This window comes from Neophocaena asiaeorientalis, unplaced genomic scaffold (genome assembly GCF_003031525.2).
Source record: "Neophocaena asiaeorientalis asiaeorientalis breed wild unplaced genomic scaffold, Neophocaena_asiaeorientalis_V1.1 scaffold134, whole genome shotgun sequence".
NCBI classification, from domain to species: Eukaryota; Metazoa; Chordata; class Mammalia; order Artiodactyla; family Phocoenidae; genus Neophocaena; species Neophocaena asiaeorientalis.
Genome location: NW_020185339.1, coordinates 17,301,227 through 17,321,062, shown reverse-complemented (window position 1 = coordinate 17,321,062; position 19,836 = coordinate 17,301,227). Strand labels below are relative to the sequence as shown.

The 19,836-nt window shown below is 42.2% G+C and overlaps 1 protein-coding gene across 3 annotated transcripts in view; it reads left to right on the top strand.

Moving 5' to 3' along the window:
• TBC1D30 (TBC1 domain family member 30) overlaps positions 1 to 19,537 on the top strand; it is an 82,770-nt gene extending 63,233 nt beyond the window's left edge. For 2 of the 3 annotated variants that reach the window (XM_024737134.1, XM_024737133.1), the window contains exons 10-13: positions 8,209 to 8,321; positions 10,025 to 10,164; positions 12,535 to 12,741; positions 15,975 to 19,537. In XM_024737134.1, the coding sequence (XP_024592902.1) occupies positions 8,209 to 8,321; positions 10,025 to 10,164; positions 12,535 to 12,741; positions 15,975 to 16,762 (1,248 nt within the window). In that variant the 3' untranslated portion in view covers positions 16,763 to 19,537. The remainder of the gene's footprint in view (positions 1 to 8,208; positions 8,322 to 10,024; positions 10,165 to 12,534; positions 12,742 to 15,974) is intronic. The other variant, XM_024737135.1, reaches the window with a different exon arrangement.
• The last annotated feature ends 299 nt before the right edge of the window (positions 19,538 to 19,836 follow it).

Here is a 19,836-nt window from a genome sequence, read left to right as displayed (position 1 = left end):
CCTCCCGCTTTTTTTTTTTTTTTTTGCGGTACGCGGGCCTCTCACTGTTGTGGCCTCTCCCACTGCCAAGCACAGGCTCCGGATGCACAGGCTCAGCAGCCATGGCTCACGGGCCCAGCCGCTCCGCGGCATGTGGGATCTTCCTGGACCGGGGCACGAACCCGTGTCCCCTGCATTGGCAGGTGGACTCTCAACCACTGTGCCACCAGGGAAGCCCTCCTTCCGCTTTTGACCACTGCTTCTCTTGCTAGTTCTTCCTTCCTCCTGCCCACTGACCAACAGTTGGTCTTGTCCAAGGTTGTCCTTGGGCCTTAGTTTCTTCTTTCTCTGTGGTTTCTCTCTCCTTTTTTTCTTTTTTTTTTGGTGTCAACTTTCATGTTGGCTTCCATGCCTGAGGTCATTTCTGGGTGGTGGAGCCTAGTCAACAGGTTAGAAAACAGAGACTCAGGCCCTGATTTAGGACTTGTCAAGTGAAGAGGTTCCAATTCCTTTGCTTGTATCCTGGTACCTCGAGTTCTTTCTCAGAATCCCTCACTTTTAGCAGACAGCTGCCCGATTCACTGAGGATACTGACCACCTGGTATAACTTCCCTGAACATTCATATTTTGTATTTCATGTTTTCTTTGCATTGTCATCTGGTCTTTCTTCCTGTGTGTCTCAGAGGTGGAACGCTCTATCTGCCCCTGACCTCTGTGTTCTGATTTCAACTCCTCTCACACGTCCTGGGCTGTTGCTTCATTGCTCATTCTTTCTCTTAGAGGGAAGTGCCTTTTATTGAACATTGTTGTGGATGTGAGGTCCAAGCTTGGCATTTTCCACGTGTGAGATCCTTTACACCCTACAGAATTGCCTGGTTCACATGCCCCAGGCGGGACTGTGAGATCTCATCCCTTCTCCCTCACTCATGAAACTACAGTGACTACTCACTGCCTACAACACAAAGCATGGATTTCTCAGCTTATCATCCAGTGCTCTTGACTGTCCGGCATTAACCCATCTTTTTAGCCATAGTTCCTATTCCTCCCTTTTGTACCCTTGACCTCGTCTAGTCAAGTCACACTGTCTTCCATGTTCCCAGAAATGCCTGGGAATATGCCTGCTCTACACCTTTGCTCTCTCTGTTCAGCCTTTCTCTTCTCCCTTCACGTGTTTCAGGCCTGCTTCCTGGTGAAATTTCCAGTTCAGATGCCATCTTCTTTGTGAAACGTTCTGATAGTCTCGATTAAAAGCGTCTCCTTCTTTGACTCACCACATTTTCCTTGTACCTCTTTTGTGAGCCTTCATTACATTCTACCTTGATTTGAGGCTGTATCTTATTTCCTCAGTGATACTGTAAGTTCCTTGAGGACGGGGACTGTGCTTTGCTCATAACACATAGCACTTTGCCTTTTACTGGCGCTGCACAAAAAATGTATTAATTCATTAAGCAAATATCTATTGAGAGTCTGCAACTAGTTTTCTGCCTTCTCTTTCTCAGTAAATGTTTGCTGAATTAAACCACACTCAGAGATGATGGACCTCCTTCTAGGGTCCGCCTGCTCTAATACAATCCTCACTTTGCTGCCAGAGTATTTGTCCACACTTACTGCTTTGGTCATTTTATTGTTCTTCATAAAACCTTCTGTGCTTCCTTGTTATCAACTGCAGTAAATAAAATGTTTCAGCCTAGTTTTCTAGGCCCTGTATTAACTTCCTCAAATATTAAAAGAATATCTCTCTCTGTCAGAAGCCTTTCTTGAGGGAATTAATATCTGGTTTTACCTTTTTTTTTTTTTTTTGTGGTACGCGGGCCTCTCACTGTTGTGGCCTCTCCCATTGCAGAGCACAGGCTCTGGACGCGCAGTCTCAGTGGCCATGTGGGATCTTCGCGGACTGGGGCAGGAACCCGCGTCCCCTGCATCGGCAGGTGGACCCCCAACCACTGCGCCACCAGGGAAGCCCTGGTTTTACCTTTAAAGATGGATAGGAGTAGGTCGGGCTGTGTGTGTGTGTGTGTGTGTGTGTGTGTGTGTGTGTGTGTGTGTGTATGTTTGAGGCAGTGGTGCAGAGCAGACAGGCAGTTCATGGCTGAGGGAACAGCATGAGACAAGGCATTGGCAACGAAAACCTTTATGGTGTGGGAAGGAAGCTACAGGAGTTTGGTGTACGGGGATGGCTCGTGGGAGACCACAACCCATGGTTAGGAGTGTGGACTTGATCCTGGAGGTCAGTGATTGTGAGGTTGTGCTTGCTGGAGTTCTTGGGCCTCTGTGGAACCTTTGGAAAGAGAAGAAGAAGAGCTGTGGGCCTGAGAGGTTTTAGGGAGAAGAGGGAAATGGTCTCAGTTGTGTCTGATGTTGATTACAGGGGCAGCTCTGTGAAGGGTGGACTTGAAGGGGTCACCATGGGGAGGCAGTGAAGGGTCGAAGCAAGAATGGAACAGAGGCAGTACTTAGAAGATGAAGTTGACAGGACTTGGCCGTGGGAAGTGGACATGGGGTGAGGGAGAAAGACAGGGAGAACCAAGGACAGCCCCCAGGTTTCTGGCTTAGGAAGAAGAGGAAAAGTTCACGGGGGAGGAAGGTGGATTTGTCTTCACACTGGTTGCATTGGAGGTATTCTGTGGTTGCCCCGTTTCTTACCTATCCAGAGGCGCTCCCCACTACTTCACAGCCAGGACCTATTGCACTGGCCATAGCTCTGTCCCCACCCAGTCCTCTGTGGGCCTTGCTCATCCCCATGACAGGGCTTGTGGTTCCCTCTGACACCCTATCTGGGCAGATCCTTTCTGTCTACCGGATCCTACTCAGTCTGTTCTCCCCTCCCATCAGGCTCTGTCATCTCAGCCCTCGTTGATGATACCTCTTCCCTACTCCTTCAGTACTTAAGATTGTCAGCAACTGACTTAATATTCAATACAAATTATTTTATATTGTTTGGTATTTTTTCAAATATGTTAATCTTATCTAGCAACTTCCTTAATGATAAGGGCCTTGTATTACCCTGTATTCCCATAACATCTAACGTAGTGCTAAGAATCCACCTGGTTGCTCAGTGCATACACAGAATTATAGAACATTAGAACTCGAGGCAGTGGTTTTTAAACGTGTCTGTGTATAAGCAGCATGTCAGGAGTGTATTAAAAGGCAGATATTTGGCCCGTGGGTGGTTCTGATGCAAGTGGCTTTGAGCTAACACTTAGACAAACACTGGTTTGAAAGAAGCTTAACGGCCCACTAACCTAATTCTGTCATTTTACAGAGAAGAAACTAAGACATGGAGAGTGAGCATCTTGCCATATTCTTAGGTTGTCTAGTGGCAGACCCAGAACTGGGGCCCAAGCTCGACACCTGGCCAAGTGCTTCTCCTCACCACCCAACACAGGGCTTCCACCTTATTGAAAACATGACTTTCTAAAAGCTGAAATCCCTTTTAGAAGAATGAGGAACGTTTTACCTCACCTAAAGTTTAAACATTGCCGGAAGGAATGATAGATATGTTGAGGTACTCCATCTTTGTCCTTCAGGAATTTCCAGTCTTAAGTATTAAGAGATGGGCTTCCCTGGTGGCGCAGTGGTTGAGAGTCCGCCTGCCGATGCAGGAGACACGGGTTCGTGTCCCGGTGCGGGAGGATCCCACATGCCGCTCCCCAAAAAAAAAAAAAAAAAAAAAAAAAAAGAGAGAAAAGAGCACCCCTTCTTTACTCTGCTTTAAGAGAATCCTGGAAGGAAAAATGTAGGCTGTGGCTTGATTGATTAGAATTCCATTTTAGCAGCATTTCTCCTGCCGAGGGAAACATCTGGTGAAGACGAATTGAGCCTAATTTTGTACAATTTATGTTTTCATGTTTCTTTTAAAGCACGTCAATAATGAAAAAGAGAAATACAGCTCCTTTTCAGCAGTGCCTAAATATAAATGTCTATTTAAATGTGTGTTGGTAGTTTGGGCAGTAAATAGACTTGGTTTTCCTTGACATCGTAGAGTATTAAGGAGAGAAATGCTGAATGTCATTTCAAGCACTCTCTTTTCTGTACTCTTAAAAAAAATTAATTCAATGGCTGTGATCCAATTATGGTAGACTTTTAAGTCTGTCAGCAAACCTGAAATGACTCCAGATGAAAAATTTGGACTGCATACGGATCTTTATTTTCGAGCTGAAGAGATGAAAACGTTCTCCCTGTTTGGTCTTCCGTATTTTTTTCAGTTCTAGGGGCCATATGCAAAATAATCTACTGGGTTTTTCCCCCTGCAAATTGCATCACTCTTTTATTTTACTAGTAATGGCCATTTAAAAAAAACAACGTTAGAAAAAGATATTGGGAGAATGCTGATGAAATAGTGTATATGGATTTCAGTAAGACTTTTGACAAAGTCTCTCATGAATTCTTTAAGAGTAATATAGAGAAAAGTTAGTTAGATGCTGTTTATTAGATGGGTTTTAGGTGCTTAGGAAAACCTAGCCCAAAGTGGTTGTCAATAATTTACTGTTACCTGTGGGGAGCTTTCATGTGCCATGAGGCAGGACCTGCCCTTGGACTGTTCCCTTTTTCGTATCAGTGATGAAGTAGAAATTACATGGATGTGAATGCTTGTCCAGTAGAAGGTTACTGTTTGATTAATTAGTGCTGTCAAAATGAAACCATCTGCCTTGCAGAATTGTGTGTGCCCGTAACTGCAAGTGTTTAAGCAGTGCCTTTATGACCATCTGTTGGAGATGCTTTAGAGGGAACTCCTGCTTGGGAGGGAGGTTGAACTAAATTGTGTTTAAATTTCTTTCTAACCCTAAGACCCTATTCATGTACTATACTTTGGTTCTAAGATGATTAGTAAAATTCCTTTCTTGAAATCTGTTGTAAATCTCTGATTTACACAGTTGGAAATTACAGCTTCTCAGGTATCCTGAGGACTGTGGTGGTGTGTGTGGTGTACCTTCATGGGATAAACATGCCTGCCGACATGTGAGACCTTTAAATAAGTGAGTGAGTATATACAAAGTACTATTAGCACATTTGTTTCAGGAACACCGGCGTATGCTTTGAAGGGCTAACTAAAAGTAAATTATAGAGAAAGGAAGACCAGGAATAGAGAATGCAGCTCAATGGAGCCAGTGTTCTTTTTGGTCCAGTGTCTTTAGTTGAGTCGCCCTTGGAGGAGCTTGGTAAGACCCCACACTATTTACCCTGGAGCAGGATGGGACAGAGTAGGGGCAAGATGTACTTCCCTTTCTTTCTTTTTTTCTTTTAATATTTATTGGAGTATAGTTTATTTACAATGTTGTGTTAGTTTCAGGTGTACAGCAAAGTGAATCTGTTATACATATACATATATCCACTCCTTTTTAGATTCTTTTCCCATATAGGCCATTACAGAGTATTGAGTAGAGTTTCCCATGCTATACAGTAGGTCCTTATTAGCCCTTTCTTTTCTTATACACTTCCTTCATGAGGCTGGACAAAGGAGTTTTCTGATAACTTTTAATAAAACTGGCAAAAATAAAACAAGTGAATCTTCAGCTAGACATCCCACTAATTGTCTCCAATGAGGCATCTTACTTTGTAGAGAATTTTGAAATTCCTAGCATTAATAATTTCATCTTTTAAACTTGAATCCAGATGGTGTGGGTTTCTCTTTTATTGAGATATGATTGGCATATAACATTACATTAGTTTCAGATATACAACATAATGATTCGATATTTGTATATATTGTGAAATGATCACAGTAAGTCCCGTCAACACTGATTACCACACACAGTTACACATCTTTTTTCTTGTGATGAGAACTTTTAAGATCTACTCTCTTAGCAACTTTCAAATACGCAATATAGTATCATTAACTATAGTCACCTTGCTATTCATTGCATGGTATGGGTTTCTTGAAATCTGAACCAGGTTTCTAAATTGTTAAGGAAGAAAAGTCTCATGAGTGAGGGACAGGCTGACTCTTGGCCCAGCAGTGGGACCAACATTTGATGTGTCAGAGACTGATGCTGCTGTACTGAGGCCCAAGCAGAGGTGCCATGCTCTGGACTTAAAGTTGGGGTGCTGAGGTTTTCACATCTGTCCATTTCCCTCAAAAGGGTATGTGGAGTTAAGACAGGTCACAGGAGCAAGGAGGGAAGAATTCCATACTGGCAGTAAAGCAGGTTCTCGGGCGATGAGCTGCTGGTACACTTCGTGGGATCAAAAAATGTGAGGGTGTACTCTGACCGTGTTATTAATGAATTTATATGAAGTATTTCAGGCATACAGAATGCATTAAAACAATAAAACTTACACACCTACGACCCAGCACAGGTGAACACCCTCACACCCGCCTCTCTGATCCCGCCACCCCCTCTCCTCTCAGAGGTAACCGGCATCCCGAGTTTCATGCCTTCATTTTTTCAGATGAGAGAAAGGAGGCCTGGAGAGGTTGGGAACCAGCTTAGTCTCACACTCCAGACTAGCGGGAACCACAGGGCGCCTTCTGCTTCTTCCCAGTGGGGAACAGTTCACTGTTAGTAAATTTGTACTGCTTCTCAGCCTTTCGGGTACACAGATCTTCTTGGACTTACGGTGGGGTTACATCCAGATAAGCCCTTCATAAGTTGAAAATGCATTTAATACACCTAACCTACCAAACATCACAGCTCAGCCTGGGCTGCCTTAAACATGCCCAGAACACTTACATTAGCCTAGAGTTGGGCAAAATCATCTGACACGAAGCCTGTTTTGTGATGAAGAGTTGAATAACTCATGTAGTTTATCGCATACTGAACTGCAAGTGAAAAACAGAACGGTTGTCCGGGTCCAGGATGGTTGTAAATGTATTGGTTGTTTCCCCTCGTGATCACGTGGCTGATGGGGAGCTGCCTTGCCCAGCATCACGGGAGAGGACCTACGGCGTATCGTAAACCCAGGAAAAGTTCCAAATTCTAAATTCGAAGAAGGGTTTCTACTGAATGTGTATCACTTTTGCACCTTCGTAAATTGGAAAAATCATTTAAGTTGAACCATTGTAAGTCAGGGACTGTCTGTAATCAAGTATGTGTGAGATAATACGACTTGGAGATGACTTTTGTGGTCCCAATAAACTGTGTAACTTTGCATAATAAGCAATGGAGAATCAAAGGGAAGGAATTTTAGTCAACACTTCCTTGTTTGGAATCTTGGGATGTTACACTAAGGTATAAGCGGATACCACAGAAGTTTGGGGACAGTCAGATGTGCAGACTGTTTAGAATCGAAATTATGGTGGACTGTCCCGGTGGTGGCTCTGAGCTGTGGGGTGAGGCTGCAGTGCTAGGAAGCCCCTTTCAGAGCCCTCCTTTTCCTACCTGTGCAGATATTAGACATCTCCTAAGCCTTCAGGAAAACACTACTGTTGAAATGAAAAATACCACTTCAAAATATTGTCCTAGGAAAGTGTTATCAGGACATTTGAATGGCTTCCTGGAAGAAATGAAAGTTAACGTGATTAATATACATTTTCCGGTGAATAAGAACCTGAAAGATTGAAGAAATATGTTTGGAGCAGTTAAATTTTCATAAAATTAAGAGAGCAAGCAAGATGATTTTCCTCCTGCTGGTAGAATGATACATAATCTTAAAATCCTGGAGGAAGCACAGGTGCTTTTCCCAATTTTATTTATAGATTTTTAACAGCCTGTGCTTTACACCCTGTCACTATTTTTCTTTCTTTTTTTCTTTAAAAATAACAGTTAACAATTTTCACCTGGAACTGATTCACAGACATTTGAAAAGGTGGTATCTTTGGAGAAAGCTTGCAGGTGATCACAAGATTGTCCCCCGGACATAATTGTATCTGGAAGGCTGACATTTAATGCCTATAGCAATCATCAAGCAAAGCTTTGAAAAACGAGTGGTACATATGAAGAAGATTGATGGGTTCACTGTGAAAGAAGTAATAGGGAGCTGTGAATTTCTGAATTAGCCCATCTATCAAATGAGCAAGAGAACATCAGACTGTCCCCATTTGCCCACCCATGTTCACCGGTTGGAGTGCCCAGTCCCAGCTGGGTTGATTTGGGGACTAACTGTTGTTTTGTCAGTATTCTTTTGTCTTTCTCTAAAACGATATAGAAGTATATTCTCTCCACCTGCTGTGTAAGGAGCAGTATCTACCTCTTCACACCCAAATCATAGAACTTTAATGTCTTTGCAGGATTGATAAGAGTTGTTTAAGGCCACCATTTCAGACTTGGCATTTTTGTTCTTGTTTTCCAGACTGTGTATTCTATGGCTCCATTCCCTTTTCCACAGTTGGCAGAGCTGAGGGAAAAATACACCTACAACATTACACCATTCCCAGCCACAATTAAGCCCACCTCAGTTTCTGGGTAAGGTCCTTTTTTTTCCTTCTTGTTTTCATGATGGAAGACTTAATACCTTAATTTGTTATTAATATTTGTTAAACCCCAGAAATACATTTGAAGTAGTTTGGTGCTTAAAATCTGAATATTCTCTTTCCCAAAGGTTTTGATTTAAATTCCAGAGGGAGATTTTTGAAAGTGTACTTTCCAAAAAGGTTGGAACATAAACTGAAGGGATATTTAACAGCCCCACAACTTATTTAAAAATATCAAATATTAAAAATCTCAGTAATTAAAAAAGGGTAGAATCAAAAAAGTGTAGACAGATGGGCTAGTTTAAAATACTGTGGAGACCAGAAATTAACAAATACACACACGCACACACACAGGAATTTAATATATGAAAATGTAAATCAACACTGAAAAGATATACTATTTAGTAAATGGTGCTGGGCCAATGAGACTCAGTCTGGAAAGAAAGAAAGTTAGAGTCATACTTTACACCATACATCAGGATAAACTCCATAGAGATGAGACAGTTAAATGGAAAAAACTGAAATAATAAGCAGAAGAAAATGTGGAAGGATGTCTTTAGTTCTTTGGAATTGGGAAGGCCTTAATAACTGACTCAAAAAAAACAATAAAGGATAAAAAAGTAAGTACTTTAAAAATAATTTTCTGCATGACTAAAACCAAAACAGAGCAAAAGAAAACCTCCATAAGCAGACACAAAAATATTTGTGAAAAAATATTTGTAACTGATTCCTCTCATATATAAAGTTCTTAGAAGTCAATAAGAAAATGACCACCATCTGAAAAATGATGAAAGTATGGGAATAGGCAGTTTACATAAAAGGCAGCTTCACTTGGACTAAGAGAAATGCAGCTTAAAGCAAGATTGAGATTCTGTTGTTTTCACCTATCAGGTTGACAAAAATTCAAAAGGTTGATGTGCTCTCTGTTGATGAGGCTATAGGGAAACGGGCACTCTTACACTTTGCTCATGAGAGGTTAATTACCATGGGATTTGGGGCAGGCAATCTGACCGTATTTTCCCAGATGACTATTGCATATATCCTTTGACCCAGCAATTCTACCTTTCTGAATTATCCAACAAATGTATCTGTACACATGCAAAACACAGTAGGTATAAGGTAATTTATTGCAGTGTTGTTTATAATAGTTTAATATGGGAAACCACTTGAGTGTGCATCATTTAGCAGCCTGGTTCCATAACATGGGCTACATACATACAAACAATAATGTATACATACAGTACAGTGAGACATTAAGAAAAGGATGAGGAGGAAGCTCTGTGTGAATATGGATGGATTTTTTTTTTAGGTGAACAAAAGCAAGGTGCAGAAGAGTGTACTTATATATAGCATGCTAACACTTATGAAAAAGAGGAGAAAAATAAGACTATAGTCATATTTGCTTATTTAACTGATAAGGAAGCTGAAGAACACATCAGAAACTAGTAACAGTGCTCACCTGTGGGGATTAAATGGGGCAAGAACAGGGTAGAAGTTGGACAGGGATGGGAGATGGACTTTCTATATATGTATAAATTATATAAATATAATATATAATTATATAAATATGTTATAGAGATTATAATAATGTATATACTTTATATATATGTCATTTAAGTCATGTGGCTATATTGCTTATTTAAAAATAATACCACTTTTTGAACAAATGTTCCTTTTTCTTTTATGTTTTCCAAGACGGCGTGGTAAGGCCAGAGACAGCGATGAGGAGAATGACCCAGATGATGAAGATGCTATTGCTAATGCAGTGGGGTGTCTCGGACCTTTTAGTGGGCTCCTGGCACCTGAACTGCAGAAGTACCAAAAGCAAGTTACAGGTAAAGAGGTGGCATCTATTAGATACTCACAATGTGTTGGTTCACTATAGCAAAGGTAGTAGTATTGTGTCCTGTAAATTCCTGTTGTTTCCCGAACTGATTACCACTATTAAAGGTCTTTATTAAAAGTAACTTCTCTTATCATTTAGGAGGATCTCTCTGTTATGTGTTACATGCATAATACATATTTCTTTTTCTTTATGATTCGTTTCGCCTCCCACTCGTCTAGTTTAAGTTTGTGTGCTCGGTTCCTTAGCACCGAGCCTGGCATATAATAGATGCTTACTACATTCTGTTTGAGTTAAATTGAATTCATTATAGACTGGCTTCTTTTCCACTATAGAAGTACTCTCTAAAGCCAAAATATTATGGTACCTCTACTTGAATTTCAGTGATCAGAAACTCATTATCTCATAAGACATTCTGCTAATTCCTCTGCTTAGCCCAGGGTTTCTAGTTTTGAAGAGATAAACTCCACTTACTAGTTCTATTAATAGTTCTTCTCTTCAGAACAAAACAGAACAAGTCTGCTCCCTCTTCTGCTGGATGTCTCCTTTGAATCTTGAGGACAGTCATCACATCCCCCAAAAGTTTCTTCATGGTCCAAATTCAGAATTTCTCAAAGATATGTCTTCCAGAACTTTTAAAGTTCTATAAATTCACCTCTAAATGTCCTGCAGTTTGATAGTATCCCCCTTAAAAAGTGGTGCTGTGAATTGAATGTCATGCTATGTTTGTTTTTTTCTTGCAGAAAATAGATTGGACATTATTCGTGTAATGAACTCTTTTGAAGCAGTTCACGGTTCCCCCACTGTGATCTTTCATATCTTTGGTGGCAGCTCTTCCTTTATGACATTTATTCTAGTTTGAAGACCATTCTCCTTGCTGAAAGAGGACAGAAACAAAAGATGTCAGGCACCTCTGCATTCTCTTTGCCATCTGCTAGCTTTATACTGCCTTCTCAAAGTCATGGGGCTATTTTCTTGTTTTTGTTCCTCTTGCTTAGAAGGCTTCCTTTTTGTTTGTCTGTTTGTTTTGTTGCTGTTGTTTTGGTCGTGGGAGTTTTGAGTATGTTCTGCAAGCCTTAGCTTGTTTTGAGTTTTAACCTGCTTAATGTTCGGTTCATGTCATTTTGTGTGTGTGTTCTTGGTATGCACTCCCCTGTCATCTTTTTCAATGACTTAAAAAAAATCTGAACTCAACAAGAATTCTATTGGTTTTGTAATGGTTTCTATCTCCTCTTTAGTTGCCTGAATTTTAGCTTTTGGTTTCTAGCTACGGGATCAATTAGTATTTTAACTCTAATGTTTTTGAATCTGCTTTCTGTCATCTGGGTCTATGTTCCATATTTTCCCCCCTGTTATTCTTTCTGTGCAATTATAGGCTCTGGGATGACATGGTCATTTTCTCCTAAATTTCATCCTCAGTCTTTCTTGTTGGTTTTACTTTAGTTAGATTAGAGGTCCTCTTTTAATTTTCTTCTCCTTAGAGAAGTATTTTCAATAAACAAGAAAGTTTACCGGATGTTCAGTCTTTATCTGAATAACACTTTCAGCAGATGTTAGGATACTTGAAATCCCCTACTAATCTTTTTTTTTAAGCTTGTCCCCAGGCAAGTTTTACATATCGTGTTAGAAAAGTCTAATTTTATCCCCTGTTTACCTGTGTGGCATGTGAGAGTATTTTCTCACAGTACTTCTTTCTGTTTCTTGGAGGTAATCTCAAATTTATTTAAGGGATAAATCTACTAGTTGTTGGTGTTAACAGGAGCAGAAACCACATCAGACATAACACACATAGTAGACAGTCAGGAAATGCTTGTTGAATGAATAAAAACATTTCGTTTCTAGTGATACCGTGATCTAAAGTCTTGATAATCTTACAGAATGTCTTGCTGTTTTTACCTTAAGAAAAACTCACTTTTAATGACTGACTAAACCCCACAGTGTAAAGTTTACAAATTTATAGTTGTGAGTCCTCATGCAGTTAGTTATATGGAACCTTGTAAATCCTCATGTAGTTATATGGAAATCTGTACCCTGACTTTAGACAGCTAGAGTTATATTTTTCTAAGGGAATTTTAGAAAACGGCAGTGACTTTTATCTGGAAACAGCGGATCTTATGTCCATATAATGAACAAAGGGGTAATAAGATCAAACAATGAACCCACACAGCTCGTTTCAGACTCACAGTGAGCCTAATAAGAAAATGCAGAAATATTTTCAGGACCAAATAAAAACAAGTACTCGACAAATTCTAGTGTACGTGTTTTTTATGGTTCAGAATTGCCTGGAGGTTAAGATAATTCCCAGTTAGTCCCGTTCTCCTCCTGTGATAGTGTCTCCTTGTCTCTGTTCCTTGGAATATAGAACCAAACGGGGACCAGAATCTGAGATCCAATAACATTGCGGAGCTGAGTCCAGGCGCGATCAATTCCTGCCGAAGTGAATACCATGCAGCTTTTAACAGTATGATGATGGAACGCATGACCACAGATATCAACGCACTGAAGCAGCAGTATTCTCGGATTAAAAAGAAGCAGCAGCAGCAGGTTCATCAGGTGTATATCAGGGCAGGTAACGTACTTCTTCGTTTGAGTCAATTTTAGCTCCATGTCACCTTGTGAAAGGAAGACCGAGTCTTCCCAGGATGTCCTGGGAATTACTGCTCACTCTGGCTCGGCATCCACCAACACAGCTGGCAGGAGACAATAACATCTTTATCTTCTCACTTTTTATTTTATCTTATCAGGCTCTAAATAAGAGAAAGGTCCCAAGGACCAGGCAATTGATGGTATTCAATACTTCTTTACTCTGTATGCTTGTGGAGAAGGCTTTCCAAATGATTAGAATGTTGCAAAGCCACGCAGTCCTTGGATCTGAGACATTTTGGAGCTATTGCCTCTTAAATTTCAGGCATTTGGAAGTAGAATTTAGTCATCTGTATACTGGTAAATAATATTGCTACCAGTCATTTAGGTAGTAATGTAACAGATGTTGTGATCAGAGGAAAAGGAAAAAGCCATTACTGTGCCTGCTAACTGTGGGTTAGCAGTGTCTTGGGGAGTCTGCTGAGAAGAACACAATTGTACTGCAGTTGGAAATGCTCTTTTCCAAGGATTGTCAAGCTTCTTTTTTCCTTTAAATTCCCAAAATCCCAATGAACAGTCTGATTTATTGTTTAATATATGCTGATTTGGGAATTGGTTTGTCTTATTTTAAGTGAAATCCTAATGAAAATGATGCCGATCCAGGATTAACCAAGATATAAATTTGACATGTTTTTAAGAGGCTTGTGAGCATGTGACTGATCTTGCATAAAAACTGAATTTACCTTTCACTTGGGGAGGAGTAGGCAACTTCTTAAAGATTCTCACTTTATCCTGAATCATTAAAAAAGCAATCACAAAAGGAACTAACAACTCTAACACTTTAATTTTCAAAACATTGGCACATACGTATCCTCATTTGTCCTTAAATCTCTGAGAAAGGCAAGGACAGATATTCTTATATCCTTTTAAAAAATGAGGAAATGGTCATTCAGGAAGGCTTAGCAACTGTCTAGGATTATATAACTATAGTGAGTGGTCAGGCCAGGGCTAGAACCCCCATGTTCCGATTCTTTATGTAGTTCTTTTCCAACCACTTTCAGAAGCTTTAGGTGGAATGGTGAACAATTGCCATTGGGTACTAAATCAGCTCAGTGTCTGTACTCTAGTCAGGGGTCAGCAAACTATGGTCTGTAGGTCAAATTCTGCTCACTGCCTGTTTTTATAAATAAAGTTTTGTTGAAACACAGGCATGCCCATTTGTCTACATATTGTCTATGGCTGCTTTTGCACTACAGTGACTAAAATATTTATAGTCTGGTCCTTTACAGGAAAAGTTTGCTGATCCCTACTCTAGATCAGGGTTTATGTGGTTATTTTTAGGGAGAGATTGCTGCTCAAGGGCAGAGTTTGAGAGCATTGTTTCTCAAACTTTAGTTTGGGGATGTGTCAAAATGAGGAATCTGCTTCAGTAGCTGTGGGTGGGACTGAGATGATGCATTTCCAATAAGCCTCCAGGTGATGCCACTGCTGCTGGGTGGGGATTGCACTTTGAGTAGCGGGGGTTTTAGAGGAGATGGTGTAGGATAGGATCAGCAGCACAGGCGGAGAGATTGAACTTGTGCTAGAGGCAAAAGTCCTCAGCTTCTGAGATTTAAAGGAAGGTGGTAAGGATGGTGGTTGAGGTACCAGCTTCCTAGGGTAGGGAGGACAGGAAGTTAAGGCTTTTCAGTCCTGATAGCTTCTGTTTGTATGAAGAAATTGGAGGAAAAGTTGTTTGCTTGGGAGTAAGTTGAAGGTTGGGTGGGAGCTTAAAGAAAGTAGTGAAGATTTGGATCGGCCGTCGGAAGCAATGGGAGAGGGAAACAAAGTTTGTTCAGCATTGCGGACCTAACAAAAATAGGAAGTTATGAATTTAAGGGATATCAATCCACATGGCTGTGTGATTTCCCCCCATCCGCATCCCCACCCCCACCCCCCAGCAGCTCTTAGCAGCTCCTGTTTTGGAAAGGAGAATGTGAATTGTGGATCTAGAGTGGAGTTTTGCCAGGCCTGTGTGATAAAGCCATAGGGATGCCTGGATGTGTGGTTATTGGTGAGGTGTGGTCCAAGGGATCCACCGTGCATCTAGCAGGGTAGGGGTGTAATTGAGCTGAGGAGACGGTGAGAGGTTATGAGAAGATTGAGGGATCAAGGAACGGAAATCTTTATGGTTTAGTACCAAGTATAGTTACATCGAGAGTCTGAGAGCTGGAAGAGTCAAAGAGAGGAATATGAGAGTTAAATATTTTTCACATGAGGCAGATCCGAGTGATGAGGTTTAGGATGGAACTGGGCAGGTGGAGGATGGGTCAGTCACCGAGGCAGTAAAGTAACCGAGGTAGGTAAGAGGACATAGAGTGAAGAGGAAACAGGTGTCAAAATTTCAGTGAAGATTGGACTGTGACCAGAGTTAGGTAGAGAGGAGCAGTCGAGAAGCACAGACGGGAGTTCAGCCACGTGACCTAGATATCAGGAGGAAGGCTGTTCACACAAAGACGGCGGGGTCTGCTCTTGATACTTCTGCCTGCAGCTGTTGTCCCTGGGGCCATGCACGTTGAAGCTTCATTGGAAATAGGGGCTCGGTCAGCCACAGGATGAGGACAGTAATACTGTTAACAGTGCCTTGCAGGAGAACACAGCTTTTGGTGCTTTCCTGTTTTCAATTTGCTTTCAAAGTCAATTGAGGACACAGGGGTGGAACTAGAGCCAGGCACTGGATAGCTGTGATGTCACTGCATTTTTACCACCTTCTCATCGCTTCTCTCATTCTGCTGTCTCTCAATAATACGCAGTGTGTTGTTTTTCTACCTCTCAGGAGCTGACAGCTGGTAATCTATATGGTCATAGTGTTTGACCTATTATTTAAAAAAAAAAAATCTTCAAAGATTTCCTAGACACAAGACCTCCGAGGTTGCTTCTCAGACACAAGGCTGTCTGTAAAAAACATTAGGGAGGCTGGGCTCTAATTAGTAACAACGGGTCAGAGTCTGTTCCTTTTTGTATCCTCAGCCGCTTGTCTCCTCCTCTTTGAAGAGGAGGGAATCCGTACCCCAGGCTCTAGGATCGAATTCAGTTTCTGCTGACTTCAGTTACATGACTCTGCCAAGACCTGGGAAATATGTGGGCAGGGTCCGGGCACAACCTGTGTGTGACTCCTGTTCTGTGATGGATGTCTTTCTCTGTGGTACCTTTCACACGACCTTTCAACATTTCTTTCAGACAAAGGGCCAGTGACCAGCATTCTCCCATCTCAGGTAAACAACTCTCCAGTTATAAACCACCTTCTTTTAGGAAAGAAGATGAAAATGTCAAACAGAGCTGCCAAGAATGCTGTCATCCACATCCCTGGTCACACAGGAGGCAAAATATCTCCTGTGCCCTATGAAGACCTTAGGACCAAGCTCAATTCTCCATGGCGAACTCACATCCGGGTCCACAGAAAGAACACGGCGAGGACCAAGAGTCAGCTGGGCTGTGGGGACACCGTCGGGCTGATAGACGAGCAGAATGAGGGCTGCAAGACTCACAGTCTGGGGGCAGTGCAGGCGTTCTCCTCTGATTGTGCGGGGGCAGCTCAAAGGGAAGGTGGTAGCTCCGACGGCGGCACTGGGAGGACCATTGAAGGGCAGTCTCCAGAGCCGCTGTTTGGGGATGCTGATGCCGATGTGTCTGTGGTCCAGGTGAAGTTAGAAGCCTTGGAACTGAATGCAAGGGATGCTGCTGCTGAAACTGATCCCAAGGTGCACCTGCCCTGCCAGCAGCACCTCCCGGAGCCGCCAGACGCACCCGGAGGAAACAAGGCCCCTGGCAAGTCTCCCCAAGGCAGCCACCCGAAAACTCCCATCTTTAGCCCCTTTCCCAGCGTCAAGCCACTGCGGAAGTCAGCCACTGCCAGGAATTTGGGCTTATATGGTCCTACAGAAAGAACCCCAACCGTGCACTTTCCTTACATGAGCAGGAGCTTCAGCAAGTCCAGCGGTGGAAACAGTAGTACTAAGAAACGGTGACATCTTTCAGCAACTGTGTACCCACATTCACCTCTTCACGGTGGCAGAAGGGTTCCAGCTGGATGGCTCCAGGAGAGCTTCAGTTGTCCATTGAAAATGAAGAGATAGGTTCAGAGATGAGCAACGGTTCAGAAAAATGGGAACTGGAAATTTTATAATGGGTGCTAGAATAGGGATGTCTTCCGATCATTGATACAGTGGGTTCTTGTGGCAAAATAAATATTGTGGTTTTAAAGTGTGAAGTTTCCCCAACTTTTCATTGTGAGCTGTTTAGAAAAGACTTTGTATCTAGGCTGTTAGCCCCTCTTCCTTCCTCCTGTTCTGAGGGCCTTCAGGGTGCCTGTGACAACCCCCCCACCCAACCTTCCAGTTCTCTGGGTGTTATTAATACTCAAGCATGCACACACTAGCTTGCTAGAACAGAAACTGTTAAAAGAAAGTAAGTTTCTTAGTTGCAAAGAACTTCCCAATTTCCCTCTTCATGCCCCACTGGGGGGAATGTTTGTATGTGTGAGTTTTCCTTCAGTAGTTTCTTTCAGCCAGTCTCAAAACTGGTTTTTATTCTTGTGCTAAAATGCAGGAGAAAAATCTAGATAGCCTTTCTTTCGCTTTCTATTTCTACCCGCAAAAGGAAGAAAACCTTATCTGTTGAAATGTAGCTTGATCATCAGCTGGAAGGTCTTATGAAGAGGACACAAATGGGTTATGCCTTAAGCACTCCACTGAGCTTTCCTCGAGCTTCGTGTTCGCTTCTTAAGCAGAGTTTTGGTCCTCATTGGTGGGATGATCAATGGGCTCTATACAGAGCTTGTCTGGCCTCCACCATGCAGCTCATTTACCTATCAGTTCTCCACTGCAGATGCGAGAAGCCTCTGCTCAAAAGCCGGAACATGGCACCTGCAACTCTGTTACTTGAATTTTGTGCTTTTTTAATGGGTGGGAGTACTTTGTTGAGTACTTTCTTACTTGAACACTGCCTTTCCCTGGAGAAGGCCCCAGGGCTTTCTAGCTCTGGCTCGCCCGTTCCTCCCCAGAGACAGCACCTGTTATCTCCACCATGCAGATGGGAACTCTGAGCCACACAGAGGTGAAGTAGTACTTCAGATACTCAAGGTAAATACTCCCGATACTCAATGTGACTCAGCCACATTGCCTCCAGTTCAATAGATGGGTTTTATGCTCCTTGTACCCAGGTGCATTGGCTACATAGGTTCTAGAAACCAAGACTGGGAAGCTATTCACTGCACTCCCTCCTGACTCAAAGGACCTTTCTCCAGATGGTACAGAGTCCTGTGATGGCGTTTCATAAAACCAGCTTTGACCTTCTTATCCGAAAATGTAGTTCATTTAAAAAATGCTTCATGCAGCTGTCATTTTGGCTGGACAAAAGGCTCACTCCTCAATCCCCTTCTCCCACCAACATTAGAAGATAGACTTGGCATTTTTATCCTCGTTCCCTGGAAGACCTCGGCTAGGCTTGCCGGCATTTTGATGAGGCAGTCAGTATTCATTTGAGCTAATTGGATTGCTAATTCTGAAACCAAAGCTATAGTTTTAGAAAGAGTTTTTACTATGAGAGGCACTAATTTTTATAATAAAACAGAATGTGGTTGTGTGGGCTTTTTTGCACAGAAAACACAAGAATGATATATACAATGAGAAAAGTTATCCCTTTTGTGGTATTTTTACCCTCCAAAGGACTGAAGATGGAAACTATGACTAATAAGTTATTGCAGTTTTGGTCTTGCAGGAGAATTCTGTGCCATCTGAAGTCAGCATGCAGCTTCTTAAAAAGCAGCCACTCCCACAGCCTGTGTCTTGGGAAGGGTGTAGGTGGAGAGTCGGGATTACTTTGCATACCACCCCCGGGACGAGACCCACTGCATTTTCCAAAGTTAGGGCAGTGATACGATTTTCTTCCATCTGCTGAACTTTACATTCCACCTTGTATTCTCTCCTCCTCCCCCTTCCCAAGTGAGTCAGAATAGTCATTTCCCCTTGAGGGATGTCTGACTTGAATAGAGAAATTTTCTTTTCTCTCTTGAGTCAGCTCCCAGCTCCCGGAGGGTCTGGGTTTGGGGCGGTGGGTAAGGAGGTGGAGGGCACTTACTGCTGTTCTTAGGCGTGTGCCATCGCTGTCTGCCACCTGTCTTAGGGTTAGTAGCACATGCTGTATCTGTTTCCTGGGGTTGGTCTTCCTGAGAAAAGAATGGATGTGATGGCACACGGCTTGGGATAAGTATTTGTTGAATGAATGAATAAACTACTGAAAGGAAAATAGTCCTTTGAGGTAAAAATGACCTCATCAGGATTTCCAAACCTGACAGATTCCTGTTAAAGCACTCTGTCCTGTTAAAGTGCATGCGTTGTACCATGTAATCACCATGTGTATCGGTCAACTTGTGAGCTTTGCCTACTTTAGAGAATAAAGGATCTGCAGTAGCCTGTAGCACACAGCATGTACGAAGAGACCAGTATGGACTTCTATCTTCTTTGTATTGGACACTGTATGCCAGCACCAAGTACTTACCAAGTAGCGGTTTCTTCATTTTTAGATATGTCTGTACCCCGTCAGCACTTAGGCCGGAGCCGACTCCTCATGTCTCTGCACCTCGGTTCTCTTACAAAAGCCTCCAGATACTTTAAACCTAGTTTGTAATGTCAACCTATGGGGCTGTAACTGTTTGGAATATTGTATTCCCTTTTTCAGTCTCTCTTGTTCTGACGGACTGTACTGATTACAAAGATATATGCATAAAGATTCTCATTATTGTAGCTGTTGTGACGTTGTTTATCTGAGCGCCTGCAGAGAACGCTGTTGTGACTTTCCCCACCCCCTTCTCTTACCCTGTGTCAGCTTTACCCCACCTTGGTCACGCGAACCAAGAGAACAGCCCAATAAACTCCATCTCCGCCAGTCTAATCACTGGGTTGCTGGGTGGCCCATGACCTGCCAAGATCTTGGCAAAATGGCGAGTTCCCGAATATGAGTAAAAGAGTTTATTCAGGAATGTGTGTATGTGTGTGTGGAAGTATGTGTGTGTATAAAAATAACCTGTGGATCTGTCATTTTT